This window comes from Pseudorca crassidens, chromosome 19 (genome assembly GCF_039906515.1).
Source record: "Pseudorca crassidens isolate mPseCra1 chromosome 19, mPseCra1.hap1, whole genome shotgun sequence".
Classification (NCBI taxonomy): domain Eukaryota; kingdom Metazoa; phylum Chordata; class Mammalia; order Artiodactyla; family Delphinidae; genus Pseudorca; species Pseudorca crassidens.
This window is the reverse complement of record NC_090314.1, coordinates 8,182,732-8,202,431: the sequence shown is the minus strand read 5'-3', so window position 1 is coordinate 8,202,431 and position 19,700 is coordinate 8,182,732. Positions and strand designations below refer to the sequence as shown.

The 19,700-nt window shown below is 41.4% G+C and overlaps 1 protein-coding gene across 4 annotated transcripts in view; it reads left to right on the top strand.

The window, feature by feature from the left end:
- Positions 1–19,700, top strand: part of MAP2K4 (mitogen-activated protein kinase kinase 4) — a 104,842-nt gene that overhangs the window by 45,715 nt on the left and 39,427 nt on the right. For 3 of the 4 annotated variants that reach the window (XM_067715999.1, XM_067715997.1, XM_067715998.1), the window contains one exon: positions 12,645–12,819. In XM_067715999.1, the coding sequence (XP_067572100.1) occupies positions 12,645–12,819 (175 nt within the window). Of the gene's footprint in view, positions 1–1,527; positions 1,643–12,644; positions 12,820–19,700 lie in introns of those variants that run through there. The other variant, XM_067716000.1, reaches the window with a different exon arrangement.

Sequence of the window (19,700 nt, the reverse complement as noted above, 5' to 3'; positions counted from 1 at the left end):
TGGGAAAGGTTCAGCTTTTTATGGAACTGAAAGAATGCCAGTTTTAGTGGAGAATAATTCAGTGAGAAGGAGAAGTGGATTTAAAGTAAGGGTGGAGAGGTAGTCATGGGCCAGATGATGCAGGGTCTTGTAGGCAGAGTTGGGGTGATGTACAAAGTGTAGTGGGAAGGTGTGGCACGTTAAAGGCAGGTGAGTGACATGATCTGATTTACATTCTGAAGTGATGATTCTGGCTGCTGTTTGGGGTATGCACTGGAGAGAGGCAAGAATAGAATTAGGGAGACCCAGCAAGGCTGTGGTAGTGTAGCTGAAATATATGGGTGGTGATGACATTGAGTTGACAGTGGAGGCAGAGGGAAATGGACAGATTCCGGAGATTTTGGGAGACAGCATTCACGGAAATTGGTAATAATTTGAATGTGGGTTGTGAAGAGGGGAAGGCATTCATAGTGACTTCCAGAATTCTGGCTTGAATGATGGGTTCAGTTGCCATTACTGATGGGGGACCACTGGATGGGTCTGGAGCTTCAGTGGACAAGGGAGCACAGAAGAGCAAGAGTTAAGCTTTAGATGTGCTAAGTGTGAAATGCTTGTGAAATATCCTATCAGAGATATCAAGGAAATAAACATGACACATAGTCTGGTGTCGAAAATAAGAGTCTGCTGTGCAGAGAAAAGGGTACAGATTGGAGATAAAAAGTTGAGAGTTGTCAGCATATAGATGATAACATTGTCTAGGAAGAGAGTGTATCTTGATGAGACCATTGGGTCCAGGGCTGAACCCCAAGGAAATCTGATGTTCAGAGGCTGGATACAAGAGGAGCAACAGGCTGAGATAGGAAAGACGTTTGAGAGGTAGGAAGCAGATCCATAGAGGGTGATGTCATGGGAACCGAGCATCGTTTCCAAGGGCGCGGGTGGGGGGGTGGTCAGCTAGGTCTAATGTTCTGAGAGTACTGGTAAGGCTGCTTTGCTAGTGATGACTCCTGAGATGCCCTTTTAAACTACTCTGATTTCTTGTAATACTTGGGGGGATGGGGTTTTAGCCACCAGTGGAGATTGGAGCCCAAATAGGGAAAGGATCTTATGAAAACTTGTAACCTGTTGGTTTAGGGCAGCTTTCCTAACCTTTTCTATAAGAAGCACAGCCAGAAAAACCATTTCGGCGGTATGCTTTGAGCATAGGTGAGAAACATCAGCTCTTAGGGAATAGGCAGCAAGATGTAAACATGAATGTTTGTGTGTTCTGTTACTGTCTTCCTGGTTGATTAAAGAAAAAGTGCTTTCTACTTCATACGTCAATACTACTTCAAAATACTGCAGATTTGTACAATTAATACCTTCTGTTCACTGAATATGGATATCAAAAGTTGAATGTTGATCTCTGGAGTCTTTGAGCGATTCTTCTAGAAATCTTTCTTTTTTCAGTTTTTCCTTTTGCCTCATCTTAGGTCTTAGCAAAGATACTCATTTTGTTAGTAGTGCCAGGAAGCAGGCAGTTTCCATGGCAACTGACAGATTGCATTTACTGTGGAAATTTCCGGGATTGACAGAGCTGCATTGCAGAAGGATGCATAAAGCAGTATTCATCTAGAGAGCCTAACAGTATGGACACAGAAGAACAGTTGCAGTGCTGTGCAGGGTATGTGTTATGTTTATTTTCCTGTCTCAGGAGGATTACGAGTTCTGAGGAGAGGGTAGAACAGCTTGAGGCATTTTAGTATATGCTGGCTTGCTAAAATCAGAGAAACTTTGGGAAAAAGGAGGAAAAATAATTTGGGAAGAAAGATGTGTTTGATAGCATTAGGAGGAAATCAAGATGAAGATAAATGAAGTAGAAGAATGTGATAATGAAATAAGAGGAGAAAACACACTTCAAACTGATTAGATAATAAAGGGGTCTTACAGATGGTGGTTCTAGACACAAGAAGATATTTATTTATCAAAGGAAAATTAGCAGGCGTTGGCAAGCTCAGGGAATCACGTTCTCCTGTACGGGAAGGATAATGCTGGTAAGGTAGTGAGCTGCTGCCTGCTGAAGGGTGATGCGCAGCTGTGAGGGCTGCTCTGGGTGTAGGCAGGTTTGCTGCTGCCTCGTGTACTCACTTCCCTGCACGCAGGGAGAGTCAGGGAAGGGTCCTTAGATCCTCAGTCCTACTCCCTGTGGATTTGTGGAGGAGTTTTAAGAAAAAGCCTGAAATGTATCTCGAGATTAAATTCTGGAAATAAAACTATAGGACTTGGGTAGATAATTGGAATTTCTTATCCTCCAGAGCATGATTGTAAATTTGAAAGAGAAATGATATGAAAAATAGATAGGATTTAGATCATTTAAATGATAGGTGATATCTAGCTGACTAGATGTCATGTAGGTTATGTAGTCAGCAAACTACAGCTCATGAGCCAAATGTAGCCTGCTGCTAGTTTTTGAAAATAAAGTCTTATTGGAATGTAGCCACACCCATTTGGTTACACAGTTGCCACAGAGACTTCTGTAGATGGCAAAGCCTGAAATATTTATTGTCTGTCCCTTTACAGAAAAGTTTGGTGACTTGTGATTTAGATGGTGTATTGGATTCCTAGGGCTGCTGTAACACATTCCCACAGACTTGGTGGCTTAAAGCAACAGAAATTTATTCTCTAGGGTTCAGGAGGCCAGAAATTCTGAAGTCAAGGTGTTGGCAGGGCTTGTGCTTCTTTGGAAGGCTTTAGAGGAGGATCCTTCCGTCCTATTCCTAGCTCAGGTAGCTCCTGGCGTCTCTTGGATTTTGATAGTATAGCTCCAGTTGCTGCCTGTCCTTACTTCCCTGTCTCTGTTTCCTTTTCTGTCTCTTTTAAGGACACTCATCATTATATTTAGGGTTCACCCTAATCCAGGATGGTCTTTTCTGGAGACCATTTTCTTAATTACATCTGTAAAGATAAGGTCACCTTCTGAGATTCCAGATGGACATACCTTTTGTTGGGGCTACAGTTCAGCTCACTGCATATGGTGTTAAAGAACTGGGTTTTGGCTTCTTAGACTACATTCTGTGTTAAGAAAAGTCAGTTCCTGGCAGGTTTCCTTTGGAAACCTGTGAGGCATATCCTCTGAAGTAGACTTGTTGACCTGCTGGAGAGGGTGTTAAATTTACTTTTCAAGGACCAGACAATACAGACATAGTTAAAAATCATAGCAGACAGCCTCTGTGATGCAAACAGAAGCAGCTGGGTAGAGGTAGTACTGGAATATTCGCAGGAGAAAAGGTACTAAAATATTCACAGGAAACCATGAGCATTGTCTAACGTTACATGTCTCCAGCAGTCTCTCAACTCCCACCCCCTAAAAAACAACAAAGTGAATCTGGAAATTTAATGAAAGGTAGTTGGAACCAAAATGAGAATCAGAATTTTGAGAGATTAGACTCATGACTGGATTATGACAATGGGAAATACATATATGATTTAAAATAACTAGATTCCATACATGAGTAGAGTGAATAGAGCTGTAAGTTTGAGACTTGACTCTGGTTAGAGAGCCTTTGTATCGTTATAAGAGCATATAGACTGTTGGCCTAGGCAGGTGAGGTCTGTGATGTTTCCTCTTACCTTCTGAGCACATTCATAAGCCATAGTAATGACAGTAGATCTCTATCCTTGCATCCCTTGGAAGTTTCATCTAGCATATTTGGGTATATTTGGAAATGTTTAAGCAGCGATGCATGCCCATGCTGAAGAATCAGATGGTAGCCAGGGGATTCCAGGGTGGGTGCTGGAGCTGCAGAGAAAATCCTCCTCACTCTGTGATCTCAGGGAACCCTAGTGCCTGCATCCTCAGCTGTACACCTGAAAATGAAGCCCCTGGTGTAGATTTGATGGAGATAATTACCAGCAGAATTAAGCAAAGATGGTTAGAAGTGGATCCAAATTAGGGTTCACCAAGAATAAGCAGTACCAAACTAGCCTACTATACTTAAAAAAAAAAAAAAGTTACTGGGCTGTAGATCAGGAATTTGCCGTGGGCTGGGTGTTTCTTGATTTCACCATATGTGGGTACAGAGGAGGAACACGAAGCCCGAGCCAGGATTTTCAGGCACAGTTTCCTGAAGGGCAAGACTGGATGAAGTTCATGTATTCTTTCTAATTGAATTCTGTTAGTCTGTGACTGTGTGTATCTTGAACACCAAACTGAGATGTTAGCAAGCGGTAGGAATGGAAGTTTTCTTCTCTTCTTCCTTTAACAAGATGTTTTGTGTACTAAGTGCCACCCATGTTGAATTGTGTGCTTCAGCTTAAACAGCTTCAGAGAAAGATTCAAATTTAGCTACAATCACTTTATTTTTTATTTTTGATATAAATTTTATTTATTTATTTATTTTTGGCTATGTTGGGTCTTTGTTGCTGCGCACGGGCTTTCTCTAGTTGTGGCGAGCGGGGGCTACTCTTCGTTGCGGTGCGTGGGCTTCTCATTGCGGTGGCTTCTCTTGTTGCGGAGCACGGGCTCTAGGTGTGCAGGCTTCAGTAGTTGTGGCTTACAGGCTCAGTAGTTGTGGCTCGTGGGCTCTAGAGTGCAGGCTCAGTAGTTGTGGCGCACGGGCTTAGTTGCTCCGCGGCATGTGGGATCTTCCCTGACCAGGGCTCGAACCCGTGTCCCCTGCATTGGCAGGCGGATTCTTAACCACTGCACCACCGGGGAAGCCCCGCTACGATTACTTTAACTTTTAATTTTTCTGTTGGCATCTAGAATCTATGTAAGGAAATAGAATGAGATAAGGTTTAAAGCATAGATTGGGATTAAATTAAGCTGGTTGATCATGGTTCATACAAGCTACAATTTAAGTACTATAAGGGGTTCAAAAGCACACTAGATTTCAAGTAGATATATTATATAAAATAGATGCATAGCAAAACGTGTCTGTTAATAAAATTTATTTCTATAAAATCTTTTTTTCTCATTGACCTATTTAGATAAATGTCCCCCCAAAATAATAAAAATAAGCTTGAGAATGTAGTTGTTTCATAGTTATGTGTTTAAAAGATAATTCACATAGTAATAGTATTAAAAATTAGCTACAGGTTAGGATAAAAATAGTGGTTCAGACCCTTGGTTCTTGTTTGCTTGAGGAACTAAAGTTATGACTTTATAAAAGCAATTTCATATTTGTAGTACAAAATGATGTATGAGTAGCAGCTGCCTGCTAAAATATTTAAGAAACAAAGGTGAAAATATGAAACATAGAAAATTAAGACAACTTAATGCTAAACGCTATATCTGATTGCTAATAACAATAACAGCCAGGGTAAAGAAAAAATGTACCCAGAGTTTCTCTTGCAACATTCCTGCAGAGATTGATTGAGGTAAGGGGGCCCCTTCTGAGCCTCTAGTCTCAAAGACCGAGCATCTTCATTCTCTTTCCCGCCCTCCCCCCTCACTGGTAACTACAGAAAATACCTGGAGAGCGACGGGAGGAGGAGGAGAAGTGGATGCAGACACATTCCACTGGGTAGTGTGGTCATTCTGAGAAGTGTTGTAGGTGGACGCAGAGAAGGGCTGTAGCAGCAAAGTAGACTGAGAGTTGTATTTTTATATTTGCTGCTGTCAGCTGAGAGCACAGCATTAGAGAACAAGGAGATTGTGGGGAGGAGCATTTGCCTTTGGAGCAGTGAGTGCTTTGATTGAATGCACTGAGCCCTGGATGCCTCAAACTGTACACGTGCTTTCAGCTGTAGACGTAGGACAGGCAGATCCCTTTCACACAGAGTGGGGCCCAAGGAAACTCAGTCTCTCTCTCTTGACAGTTTTGAGGTATAATTGACATGTAATAACCCGCACCTATTTAAGGTGTACATTTGCTGAGTTTTGAGGTATGTATGCACCTGTGAAACCATCACCACAGGCAACATAATGAACATATTCATCATCGCCCAGAGTTTCCTCCTGCCCCCTTGTAGTTTTTATATCCAGACGTTTGATTTGGTTCTTCTCTCCATTCTTTAGTTTCTTGAACATATGGAATACAGTAATAAACACTGTTTCATTGTCCTTGTCTACTTATTCTGGCATCTCTGTCATTTCTGGGTCACTTTGAATTGGTTGCTTTTTCTCCTTATGATGGCTCATAGTATCTTGCTTCTTTGCATACTTGAGGATTTTAGATTGCATGCCAGGCATTGGGTGCTGGCTGTTTTTGTATCTTATAAATATTTTTGAGCTCTGTCCTTTGGTTAAGTTCCTCGGAAATAGTTTGATCCTTTTCGGGTCTCTTTTTTCAGCTTCGGTAGGTGAGACCAGATCCTTCTGCGTGCTTTCCTGAATTCCCCATGAGTTGTGGAGTTTTCCACTCTTGTGGAGTTGTTGTATGAGCCTGGGTATCATTCCCTCTAATGCTTTTGGGTGGTTCTTTCCTCAGCCTTGTGTAGGTTCCTCATAAGCTTGTGCTGATCAACGGGGGGGCCCTGCACGTCTGTGGGGTCCTCCTTCTGTGCGGCTCTCTCTTACCTAGTGCTCTACCTTGAGAGCTCGGTCTCCCCAGACTCCCAGGTCCGTCGCCTCCTCGTGAGGATCTGCTGGATCTGCCCCCCCTGTGTTGTGGTCTGTGAAGTCTCCCTAGGCAGTATGCACGCTGGGGTGGCTGCCGGGCTCGCCTTGTGTATTTCCTGCCTCTCAGCGCTCCGTTGCTGCCTTTTGTTGTCCGCTGTCCAGGGTCTTCAAGACCTTCCCGTGTATTGTCTTTTTTTTTTCAGTTGTTTCAGGTGTATCAGTCTGTCTCCCGATGTTCCATAATAGCCCAAGCACAAGTGCCACAGACACTCATCGTGACACAGGAGGAGAATTATGGAATTAGGGAATAATATCTTCAACGCATTGAGAAAGAGCATCTCTAAATATGATATTTTGCAGCATTCAAAATCGTTTTTTACAAGAATGATTAGCATTTGTAATAAAGTAGAAGAAATCATGGCATTCATAAAAAAAGGATTGAAAAATAGTGAGGAGAGAACAAATTTGGATAAATAGGCAACAGAATTACTGAAAAGGGTGATAGATGAGAAAAAAAGACATTGCTAGGAAACTGTAAATGCAGTGGTGGAATGAAATCCATATTGCATGTGGAACTTAAATGGTACTGCATGGCAGCAAAAGAAAAGAATGTGATGGGAATAATTGATTTGAAAACATACAAAGTACCACATTTTTTACATATATAAATGCATAAATACAATCGGAAGGTAAACAACACCCTGGAGAAATATTTGCAATACAGGACGAAGAGTTGATAGGTATGTTAATAGAAAAAGAACTTTTTAGCAGAAGCAGCGACAGCAAAACAAACACCGGTCTAGGAGGGCTCTGGCTAAGGGGGTGTTATCTCAGGCGGTTAACCAAAGAAACGCTGTTTACCAAATAGCTCAGAACATCCAACTCCAAGAGTAATACATCAAAATGCCACTTAAGAGTGAGTGATCTAGCCCCAGTCACCTTTCCGCTGGCCTGAGGGAAAGGGTGCTATGGGCCGGGCGCAGGCTCTCCAGGCAGCGCTATGCAGTCATGTGGACCCTGTGATGGCCGACACGTCGACAATACACTCAGTGAGGTCTGCAAAGCAGTAGGTGCAACAGGTCATTCGGTGACCTATCCACATAGTACAGAAAAATGCAAAGGATCTATACTGAAATGTTAATAGTGCTTTTCTCTGGATTATGATTGATTTTTCATTTTAAATTTCTCTTCTACCTGTGTAGCTGTGAGAGGGATTTAGGATTGGGTAGTCTACTTGGAAAAAGAGGTTCAGGAACTTGCCCTGCTGCTGAATTTGCACAGCAGAACCCTGTGTTTAGTAGATGGCGGGGCTGGGGCTAGAGCTCTCCCAGGTAACCTTGGCCGTGCTGTTCCGTTTCTTTAAAAAACAAGCCCACCCACTTACATACAAAGCCCCAGGCAGCTTTAACAGACACACGAGGTAGAAATAAAGCTTTTCTCAGGGCCCAGTCTGATTACGTTCTGGAACATTATGTCACAGTTCTTTAGTTGTTTTGGAATCAGTAGAATTTCAGAAATTCATAGATTAGTCTGGGCCAGTGAAGGGATGGTAATTAAAATACAGTAGTGATGATTCAGTATTAAATAGTAAACGGACAAGTTGCTTATTTCTATCCAGAAGATCAGTTATCAGAGAAAGTACTGAGACATGCAGATGGCCAACAGACACTTGAAAAGATTCTCAATATCACTAATTATTAGAGAAATGCAAATCAAAACCACAATGAGGTATCACCTCACAGCTGTCAGAATGGCCATCATCAAAAAGTCTACAAATAATAAATGCTGGAGAGGGTGTGGAGAAAAAGGAAACTTCCTATAGGACTATTGGTGGGAATGTAAATTGGTACAGCCGCTGTGGAGAACAGTATGGAGGGTCCTTAAAAAACTAAAAATAAAGCTACCATATGATCTAGCAGTACCACTCCTGGGTATATATCTGGAAAAAAAACCCTCTAATTTGAAAAGATACATGCACCCCAAGGTTCATAGCAGCACTATTTACAATAGCCAAGACATGGAACCAACCCAAGTGCCCATCAACAGACAGCTGGTTTAAGAAGATGATATATATATATACGGAATATTACTCAGCCATGACAGAGAATGAACTATTGCCATTTGCAGCAACATGGATGGATCTAGAGAATATTATACCTAGTGAAGTAAGTCAAAGAAAGACAAATACTATATATCATATATGTGGAATATAAAAAATAATACAAATGAATCTATATACAAAATGGAAATAGACTCACAGACATAGAAAACAAACTTATGGTGCTAACTCCCCCTGCCCTTGAATATGTAGACTTACCCACCCTGTAAGTGGCAGCCTGATATAAGGCATGAGAGAGACATTGCCGGAGCACGTGTACCCTCCCTGTAGGGTTAGCTCTGAAAGAGAGGAATTGAACAGAGTGTGTTTAGTTTCTTCTCTGTATTCACTGATCAGTCAGTAAGGCCTCAGGTGAGAGACCAGATCCCTCTGCATGGAACAGTGAGGCATGGGAGGAATAAGTGTTCCCTTAAACAATTGGGGAGAGGTAAGCCCTAAAAGCTTTGATATTTTCCAGTCATTCATATGGCATCTTTTTATAAAGCCAGGGAATATTGTCATTTGAAAAGGAACATGAAGATACTGACCACATGGGACATATATACCCAATCTGTTTATATTAGCTGTTGAATATCTGTTGGTAAGATATGGTATGTCCATGAATTGATTTTCCAAATTTGATTCAAATTGATAAGGTTGATTGATTTTTTTTTTTTTTTTTACGTTTTAATCCTTTGTGTTGGTGTCTGTAGATTTCACCAGAGTCTATTATTACCACTAAAATTCTACTAACCTTTATATAGGAGAAAGTATATTAATGGTAACATCAGTCTATATCTAAACAGCTTCCCTGGTGCTGTTAATATCTATCCAAAAACATATACTGTTTGAAATACCGTATTCAAGAGATACATTACGCATTTAATTCAGATTTGTGGTCTGTAAGGCATTTAAAAAATGTAAGTGTGTAGCTGATTTTTTACCTGGAATGTGTATCATTTGATAATCTAATTACAAGTCCTAGTATAACAAAGACTACTAAAACTTGTTTTCATATTAAAGACCTCTAAATCCAGAGGAGAAGATTACTGATTTTTCTATGGACTTTTTTCTACTGGACTTTCCTATGTAGAGGGCTAGATAGGGGGCTGGGATTGTATTCCTTTCTGAGACTTGGGTTAATTTGAGATTTGGAACCTCAGTCCTTTGCTTGTTTCTTGAGTGGACTCAACAAAAACATTGGAGGGGTGTCCTGGTTAAGTATTGTCCATGTAGAGCACTTAACCTATTTTAGAAGGAATATAAGGCACTGATAGGCAGAGGCATTGAGGATGACTTACAGGTTTGTTGAGTTGAGTCAAACTAATTTCCAGGTAAGAAATTAATAATGAAATGACTGGGAATTTCTGATACTGTCTAATAGAAGTAACACTTAAATCTTGTTTGATAGATTTGCTTAAAGTTAAAGAACTATAACTAGGGTTTTGGCCGCTTGGTACAGTTGCCTCAGTGATTGACTGCTAGAGTTTCATGGTAAAGGTTCAGGTCAGGCTTCCAGATCTGGTTACTACAGTGCTTTATCTACGTACAGTTCTTCTTCGGAAGCAATCATGGTTGAACTAACTCTTATAACAGTAGCTGTGAAACAGTTTCATTGGAAAGATCGCCAGTCCAGTATGAATGAAGACTCTATGAACATGCCTTGGTGATGGCATAACCGTAGCATGTTTTTCTGTGGTTTTCACAACTCTTTTCCTATCTAAGTGAGAAAATGGAACTCTGGGTAGTAATCACATTCTCCTGTTCATCTTTTTCTTTTGCAGCTGTATTGAGATATCATTCATACACCATACAGCTCACCCATTTAAACTGTATAACCCTACTGCTTTTAGTATATTCAGAGTTGTACATCTGTCACCTTACTCAATTTTTGAACATTTTTGTTAGCCTAAGAAGATAACTCACATTCCATATCTGTCAATCTGTTCACTTTCAAAAAGAAAAAAGAATCTTATCCAGAAACCATACAGCAGGCTTACAGTAAGCTAAACTATTAGCAGAGATATTTCATAATTCTAAAATTTGACCTTCAGTGTGATAGACAATATTATAACTTGTTTTTCTCTGACTTTATGCAGTAATGAAATATTCATTTCATTTCTCAGGAATGCTAGCAACAAACGTTATATGACACAATGTAATGATGAGTGATAGCCTTTGCCATATTCTCTTGGCTAGAAGCAAGTCGCAGGTCCCATCCATATTCAAACAGAGGAGCTTATGTAAAGATGTGGGTGCCAGGAAAGTGGAGGTCATGGGCAGCACCTTAGATCCTGTCTGCCACTACCCTCAGCAGTAGGCTAGTGCTGTATATTTCACCAGTGATTAAATTGAGCCATTAAGATGGTGTTTTCTTGCCAATGATCATAGAACAATAGTCATTATTCATGGAACTTCTTTATGTTAGAATACTTCCTGGCTTAATCTGTCTACTTCATGAAAAAGATTACTGAGAAAATTAGTCACTGGGCTTCATCTGCTTGCCTAGATCTGATTTCCATCTTAGCCAGTTCAAGCTTCACCTCCATACCTGAATGGTCACTTATGCCACTGCTTTCTGGGCTTCCTTTGACTCTAGATGCTAGGGTATATATAATATTGGTGAAAGTATTTTGTAAACTGAAAAGAACTTGTTACGAATGAAAGCTGGTATTATGACTTATTAAAGTTATGATTTGAGAATCTGGCATTTGGAATGCTGGTTCACTAAGTTGTTATTTAGACAAAGCATAGTAACTTTAACTCTAACCTTGACTCTTGGTTATTATTAATATCAGTACTAGTATAAATGATTATTCTGGGGGAGTCATTTTAAAATTCTAAATATATGAGAACCTTAAAAGTAACTACAAAAAACAGTTCTACTAATCTGAGAAAACATTTCCTGAATTTTGGAAGAAGAAATAGATAACCAATCATGTTCTTGCTTGTATCATTAGATCAGATTTTAAAAGAGATTCTGATCATTTAATATGAAATTGAAGAAATGTAGATGATATTCAATGGAATCTTTTTCTTTATGTCTGTTGCACTCTCTGGTTTGATACAGTTCATCCCTACACATTGGTATGTGTGTGAGAGAGAGGCAGACACAAACGAGATTGATTTTACATTTTTCATTGGATTTGCTTTTTTACAAAGTATGGTTAGAAGTTAATACTTTGATCTCCGTGCTGGCATTTTGGAGATGATTTTTTTATTTAATGAAAATCTGTAACAAGTGAGCACTTCTGTCCATAAATCATTCTTTTTTCACCCCATTGCTCTATCTATTGATCAAGGGCTGAGAGGCTCAATTTTGAATAGCACATGGTAGTTTTCCTCTTAGAGCCAGCTGACTAGTTGCTTAACTGTTCTCCCACCTCAGCATGGCTTTAGCATGAATAGGGCAGTATCCTAAGGTGCTCATTCCCAAACTTCGCTAGAATCATCGCGGTATCTTTAAATATACTGTTTTTTGACCCTATCCCCACGTATTCTGATATAATAGCTATATGATGATACCTGGGCATTGGGATTTAATAAATCTCCCCAGGTGATTCTGATGAGCAGCAAAGTTTGTGAACAGCTGTATTAAGGATCGAGGACCTGGAATAATTAATGTTGGGTAAGGTAGGATAAGAACTTTTTGGAAATGAGGTTTGTAGCACCTGCGATTCTGCATTTGATAATGCAGTTTTGCAAAGTTTGGAAAAGATCTCGTATTTGGAAATGAAACTGGTCTGCAGTATTAGTTGCTTCAGTAAATGGAAATTTGGTTTTATGAATCCCATAAAAGCTAAGTTCATTGACTCCCTGAATTTAGGCCTTTCTTAATTAACTCAGTGTGTAAAAAACCAAGATGACACAAACGAACAAAAAAAAATCCCCGGAAACCCGGAACGCAGACCGTTCTAGTAACTGATGAGAAAACAAATTTTCCCACGCATTAATCAGTGCTAGCTAAAAGAAAAAAGTCAAAACCTATTTAAAATGTGGAAAAATTGCTTCCCAATATTTTAACAGAGAGAGACTGAGAACACACAGCATTGAATCGTCAGGAAAACTGAAGATCTCCCCTGAGCAGCACTGGGATTTCACTGCAGAGGACTTGAAAGACCTTGGAGAAATTGGACGAGGAGCTTATGGTTCTGTCAACAAAATGGTCCACAAACCAAGTGGGCAAATAATGGCGGTTAAAGTAGGTGATGCCCATGATTACTTTTGGTACTTTAGTCCACTCGGTGCAATTTCTTGGTGCAGTAACACCACTACTGCTCTGTTCTCACTGGTGTGGTAAATATGGGTGTTCCTGAAATGGTTTCTCCGAATCCTTTTGAGGGTGTTTTATATTATATAGAGGTTGTCTTACCGGTGGCATGTTTCCTGCCTCTCGGGAGACATGAGTCGTGAGGTGTGCATGTTCCCTGCACTTTCGGCATGATTCTTTAACGTGTTTTAAACTTCAGGCCCTCCCGCTGGCTGCCAAGGTGAGTTCCGGTGGGGCGGCCGCACCCTGGGGGCCGGGCAGTGCCGCGCCGCGCCAGAGCTGCACGGAGACGCGGCGCACTGGGTTGGGCAGGGTGCGGGGCTAGGGCTAACAGCAGGCTCGCTGACGGTTTCCCGGAAACCACGCACATGCTGTTGCCACTAACCTCAACCTTACTCGGTCCTGACCGGCTCGGCTTCTCTCTGTTTTTTTCACCTCCACTCAGTACCGCCCTGTGCCCCGGCTCCAAGGTTGTACTGAAACGCATACTTTGTGATGCTGCTGTCCTAGTCTGTCATTACTGTGAGTGTCATGCCACTTAATATGTTCATTTCAAACAAAAACATCAAGAATGGCCAGAGGTGGAGATTGGCCGCTAGACTGTACCTGGCAGGCTTACGTTGGTACCTGTGGGGAACTCATGGTTTCAGTCTGACTCCCAGGGGGCCCATGTTATTGTAACTTGTTCATGTGTTTGTTCAGATGTTTAACGAATATTTGCTCTGTGTGAGATATTTCAAGAAAGTCAGCGATGGAGGGAGGGGGGCAGTTTAAAAGGAAAAAATGGAGATATGGCCACACTCTCATCGAATTTAAAATTTTTGTGGGAACAGATACTTTCCCAGTTTGCAAGAACTGAGAATGGGTTTGCCGACAGTCTAAGCTAATCATCTTCCTGTTAGTCCCCTCCCTATTTTGAGAGTTTATCAAAATGGCTTGATGAGAGGAGTGACCTGTGTCCTACTTGACTTTTGGGAGTGGATTTGTGTCACATTAATATAAAATGCTGCCTGTGTTGAAGTTTATTGTGAGCAAAATGTTACTCTGTTTTAGCCTCCTTCACTGTTGAGCATTTCTCTTTGCTGGGTTATATAAAACTAATGAAAAATTAATAGTGGGGAGAAACCTTAGAATTCTCTCTATGGGTTCCTAACCTGTTTTTGGTCATATTTCTTTTACAATGTGGTGACAACTGTAGACTTTTTTCTTGTGAAGATGGATACATATACAAAATTTTGCATATAACCACAGACCTCTAAAGATGCCCAGGCTAAGACCTCTACTTTGGATTACCTGTTGAAATAAAATGTTGTTTTTCTTGGAATGTAAAATAATTTCTCTCTTTTTGTGTTGTGAGCTGTAGTGTGAGTGGAAAGAAAGTCATTTTATTTAGACTTTTCTGCATGAGTGTTGCATTGCCCTTATGTACTGTCTGTGCATGACGCTCACTTTTCCTTGGCTGGGGCTTAAGGGAAAGCTATCCTATATAACTAAAGTCCTAAACTTTTCTCCCAGATACCAGGGAAGGTACTTTTAAAAGAATTATGTCCTGCTTTTTTCAGTCTGTGCTATGTGTGCTTTACTATGTTGATCAGCATCATAAACTGTTTTGGTAATCTGGATAGACTTTAATCATGGTTAATAGGTTTTAAAGGTAAATAAAGAAGTTCCTTCATTTGGATGTTAAAGTTTTTCTTAATTTGCTAACATTTCAACTGTATAATGCTTAGTCAAATTTCGAAAGAATTTAAGAGTGAAAACAGGAAATTGTTGTCTGCCATTTGTAATCTGATCTTATTTTGAGATCCCCTGTTGGAAATGCTATTAAAAAACCCAATTCTTAAGAAGCACTCCTCAGGTGGTGATGGGACCCACAGACTGATAACTGTCACGTCTGTGCTCACCAGGTGATGCTGTCTATCTTTGTCACTTTGAATTCTTGAGCAAGCATGATAGTTTAGCATGGGAGTGGTGGGAGGGCAATTTAAAATGAAAAAGGAAAAAATGAGATATGGCCACACTCTCACTGAACTTGGTAACCTGACATTCCAGTCAACATATTGATGGGGTGTAAGGATTGGATTTCATGAGTTCGTATAATACTGGAAGAGTGTTTGTGCATTAATATATATTAAAATTGGATACCAATTTGATGACTAGTATATGCCATCTACTACAAATTTAAAACGTATTATTGTTGGTCTCTTTGAAAAAACTTAGCCCTTCATCATACCAAGAGTTTATTCACTCTTCACTTAGGCACACAGACCAGACTGTCGAGTGAAGATACACAGAGGCATTGTACGATTGAGGAGTTAGATCTGACATTTTACACGTAGATGGCTCTATTCCTGAGCACGCACTGGGTTTATCTCTGAGATAAGGACTGGGGAGATTTAAAGGAGCTGTGAGACAGCGGTTCACACTCCTGTAAGTTTTCTTTGGTGTTGGTGAAATGAGAAACCCACTAGAAGTAGCTGTATACTAAGTGTCTTATTATGCACTTACTATAGAACGATTTCTTTTTTTTTTTAACATCTTTATTGGAGTATAATTGCTTTACAATGTTGTGTTACTTTCTGCTTTATAACAAAGTGAATCAGCTATACATATACACATATCCCCATACCCCCTCCCTCTTGCATCTCCCTCCCACCCTCCCTATCCCACCCCTCTAGGTGGTCACACAGCACCGAGCTGATCTCCCTGTGCTGTGCGGCTTCTTCCCACTAGCTATCTGTTTTCCATCTGGTAGTGTATATATGTCCATGCCACTCTCTCACTTCATCCCACCTTCCCCTTCCCCTTCCCCATGTCCTCAAATCCATTCTCTATGTCTGTGTCTTTATTCCTGTCCAGCCCCTAGGTTCTTCAGGATTAATTTTTTTTTTTTAGATTCCATATATATGTGTTAGCATACGGTATTTGTTTTTCTCTTTCTGACTTACTTCACTCTGTATGACAGACTCTGGCTCCATCCACCTCACTACAAATAACTCAATTTCGTTTCTTTTTATGGCTGAGTAATATTCCATTGTGTATATGTGCCACATCTTCTTTACCAATTCATCTGTCGATGGACACTTAGGTTGCTTCCATGTCCTGGCTATTGTAAATAGTGCTGCAGTGAACACTGCGGTACATGACTCTTTTGGAATTATGGTTTTCTCAGGGTATATGCCCAGTAGTGGGACTGCTGGGTCATATGATAGTTCTATTTTTAGTTTTTTAAGGAACCTGCATACTGTTCTCCACAGTAGCTGTATCAATTTACATTCCCACCAACAGTGCAAGAGGGTTCCCTTTTCTCCACACCCTCTCCAGCATTTATCGTTTGTAGATTTTAAAAAAATAAATTTATTATTTTATATTTATTTTTGGTTGTGTTGGGTCTTTGTTGCTGCACGCGGGCTTTCTCTAGTTGCATCTACTCTCCATTGCGGTGCACGGGCCTCTCACTGCAGTGGCTTCTCTTGTTGCAGAGCATGGGCTCTAGGCATGTGGGCTTCAGTAGTTGTGGCACACAGGCTCAGTAGTTGTGGCTCGCAGGCTCTAGAGCGCAGGCTCAGTAGATGTGGCGCATGGGCTCAGTTGCTCCGCGGCATGTGGGATCTTCCTGGACCAGGGTTCGAACTCGTGTCTCCTGCATTGGCAGGCGGATTCTTAACCACTGTGCCACCAGGGAAGTCCCTTGTTTGTAGATTTTTTGATGATGGCCATTCTGACCGGTGTGAGGTGATACCTCATTGTGGTTTTGATTTGCATTTCTCTAATGATTAGTGATGTTAGGCATCCTTTCATGTGTTTGTTGGCAATCTGTATATCTTCTTTGGAGAAATGTCTGTTAAGATCTTCCACCCATTTTTGGATTGGGTTGTTTGTTTTTTTGATATTGAGCATGAGCTGCTTGTATATTTTGGAGATTAATCCTTTGTCAGTTGCTTCGTCTGCAAATATTTTCTTCCATTCTGAGGGTTGTCTTTTCGTCTTGTTTATGGTTTGCTTTGCTGTGCAAAAGGTTTTAAGTTTCATTTAGGTCCCATTTGTTTATTTTTTATTTTTATTTCCATTTCTCTAGGAGGTGGGTCAAAAAGGATCTTGCTGTGATGTATGTCATAGAGTGTTCTGCCTATGTTTTCCTCAAAGGGTTTTATAGTGTCTGGCTTTACACTTAGGTCTTTAATCCATTTTGAGTTTATTTCTGTATGTGGTGTTAGGAAGTGTTCTAATTTCATTCTTTTACATGTAGCTGTCCAGTTTTCCCAGCACCACTTATTGAAGAGGCTGTCTTTTCTCCATTGTATATTCTTGCCTCTTCTAGATAAGGTGACTATATGTGTGTGGGTTTATCTCTGGGCTTTCTATCCTGTTCCATAGAAGGATTTCTTTATCAGACATTAAGCTTATCCTGGAAGTTATCCTAAGATTTACTTGCAGTACCTGCACCAAAGTGAACTGTGGTATTAACCTGATTTTTAAAAATTATTGTTTATTCCTCATTTTTAGTTTTGAGGGAGCCCTTCCCCAAATTTATTTTGCCACATATAAGAAATGTTTGAAAAAATGAGTTCTTAGTTACAGGAAATAATTATCTCCAAGAGATAATTAATCTAAAAATCAGTTATGATATCATAAATCAGATTCAGCAAGATAACACACAGTATATGTAAGAGTTATACTTACGATACTTTCTTGACCTTTGGCCTGAGCACAGTTCCCTAAGCTGCCAGGGAGGTTCTGTGTTAGACCTAGGATGTAGGAAGTTTGAATCCTTCATTTTTATTTGCACACGCTTGGGTAAGCAGGTTTTACTCTTCTGTGAGTAGTTTGTCTTGTACTATTTTGTCTAACTCTGCCTGAGCGACTGAGTCACAGGACTGCTGAGGGCAAAGCCATGGTTGCCGCAGGGTCTTTTAAAGCTCAGGTGGGACGTCCTTTGACGCCGGCTGGTACTGCAGGCTTGGATCAGCATCCTCTGCAAATAACATTTATTTCACGCCCCGTTTTGCACGATGGTGGAATAACCACTGAATGAAAAGATTAGACACACACAGTCACCATCCCCTAAGGTGAAGTAGGGCCTAGCTAAGCTCTGCTTAACTGTCTGGCAGGGCTGGTTATTACAGCCAATTCTGGGAAGAGCCCAGAATTCAGGCCAAGTGTTTGAAGAAGCAATCAGGATTAGGTTTTCAAGCTAGGGTTAGAGAAATTCAAATCTGGGAGAAACCCCCAGCAGACTTAGTCCACAGATGATCAGAATCTACTCAAAACAATCCAGGGACACAGGAGTAAAGAGTTAGGAAGAGTAGCTGCAGTGCCACGGTTCAGGCCCACGGCTGGAATTGAGTGGGACAGCAAAGGCAGACTGCTACCAGAGGGAGGAGTGACCTCCTGCAGGCCTGGACTGCTGCCCCCCTGTTGTTAATTAGGTCCGGATTGACTTCTTGAAGGATCGTGCCCTGTTCTTGTTTGTAGGCTATGAGAGAAAAAACAGGGGAGAGTAGGAAAGAATGAAAGTGGGAGGGAATAGAAAGGAATGAAATTGCTGTCGCTAAAGACAGAAGGCAGTGGAACTGTTATTTGGAGGGTGAACGCGGGAGTAAAGGTCTCGTCTCACTGGAGAGACTGGGCCTCTGGATGGGTTAGGAAGGTGTGAAGGTTGTCACTGCTGGTCACTATGATGAGCTTTGAGTCTTCTAATTGGGAAGTTCCCTGAGTTAATCAGAAAAGCAGTCGGCTCTTTGCAGTTTGTGACCTCATATTTAAGGGTTTCGGGTGTTTCCCTTTCTTGGCCATCTGCCTGACATGTGTTACTCCTTCCACCCTCAGTGTCCTTCCTCTACTCTTCCAACTCTCCTGCTGCGCTTGTTTAACTTTTCCTGATCCTGGGCTGCTAGCCCGATCTCGATTCCTGTGTTCTTGCCTCTCCTTGGTATTTGGGTATCGACGTCAGTGTGCTTGAGCTGAGACCCAGGTTACCCCGATGCCTGGTGGAAAGGACCAGAGCCCTCTGCCCGAGAGTGTCAGCACCCACAGCCCAGCCCTCCCTGAGCAGAGCAGCGTGGGGCTTTCCCCTGCTCGCTGGGTGGGCCTCCTGTGCAGGCAGAGCTGTGAGTGTCGAGAGGCAGCTGGGCAGTGGGGACCTCGCCATTGCTGTCAGAAGTTCAGTGCTGCATAGTTTGCGTGGGGCCCGTGAGCACTGTCGGAGGAGGGTCGTTTTAGTCCCAAGCATTGGTCTTGCGCAGTGTTCTGAAGGCAGTAGAATGACACTTGACAGGCGTGGCCTTAATTAGAAGAGCTTCTTTCTGATGCTATAGACAACTTTGTTAGGCAGTTTTGTTGAGTTTCAGAGGTCCACAGCGCTAGCATTTGATTATCCAGGTCACTTGCGGGATGCAGAAGCCATGGCTATCTTGTTTTGAATTGAGACTGGAGTCCAGTGTCTTAGGCTCTCATTCGATTGGCTGGATCCTCATGGCTTATTAAGAAATCCACAGTTGATTGCCCCATATTATTTTATGTTGCTAATGTTGCTTGAATGTTGTGGCATTGCAATGAAAAGTGTAAGTGGTGCCCTTCCAGGAGTGGACAGATCCCAAGCACGTGGCAGGGCTGCCCCCTAGTCCCTGGTGTAGTGGGGATTGGAACTCCTAGTCTGCGTGTGTTTCTCTTGCTGTTACTCCTAGTGGATTCATTCTGTTAATAGAATTGTATGTAGACCCCAATAAGTAAAGTAGACAAAATTAGTGCTATTCTGGTTGATGTGATGGACGGGAGGTGCTTACCCATATCGGAAGCCCTTGGGGCGTGAG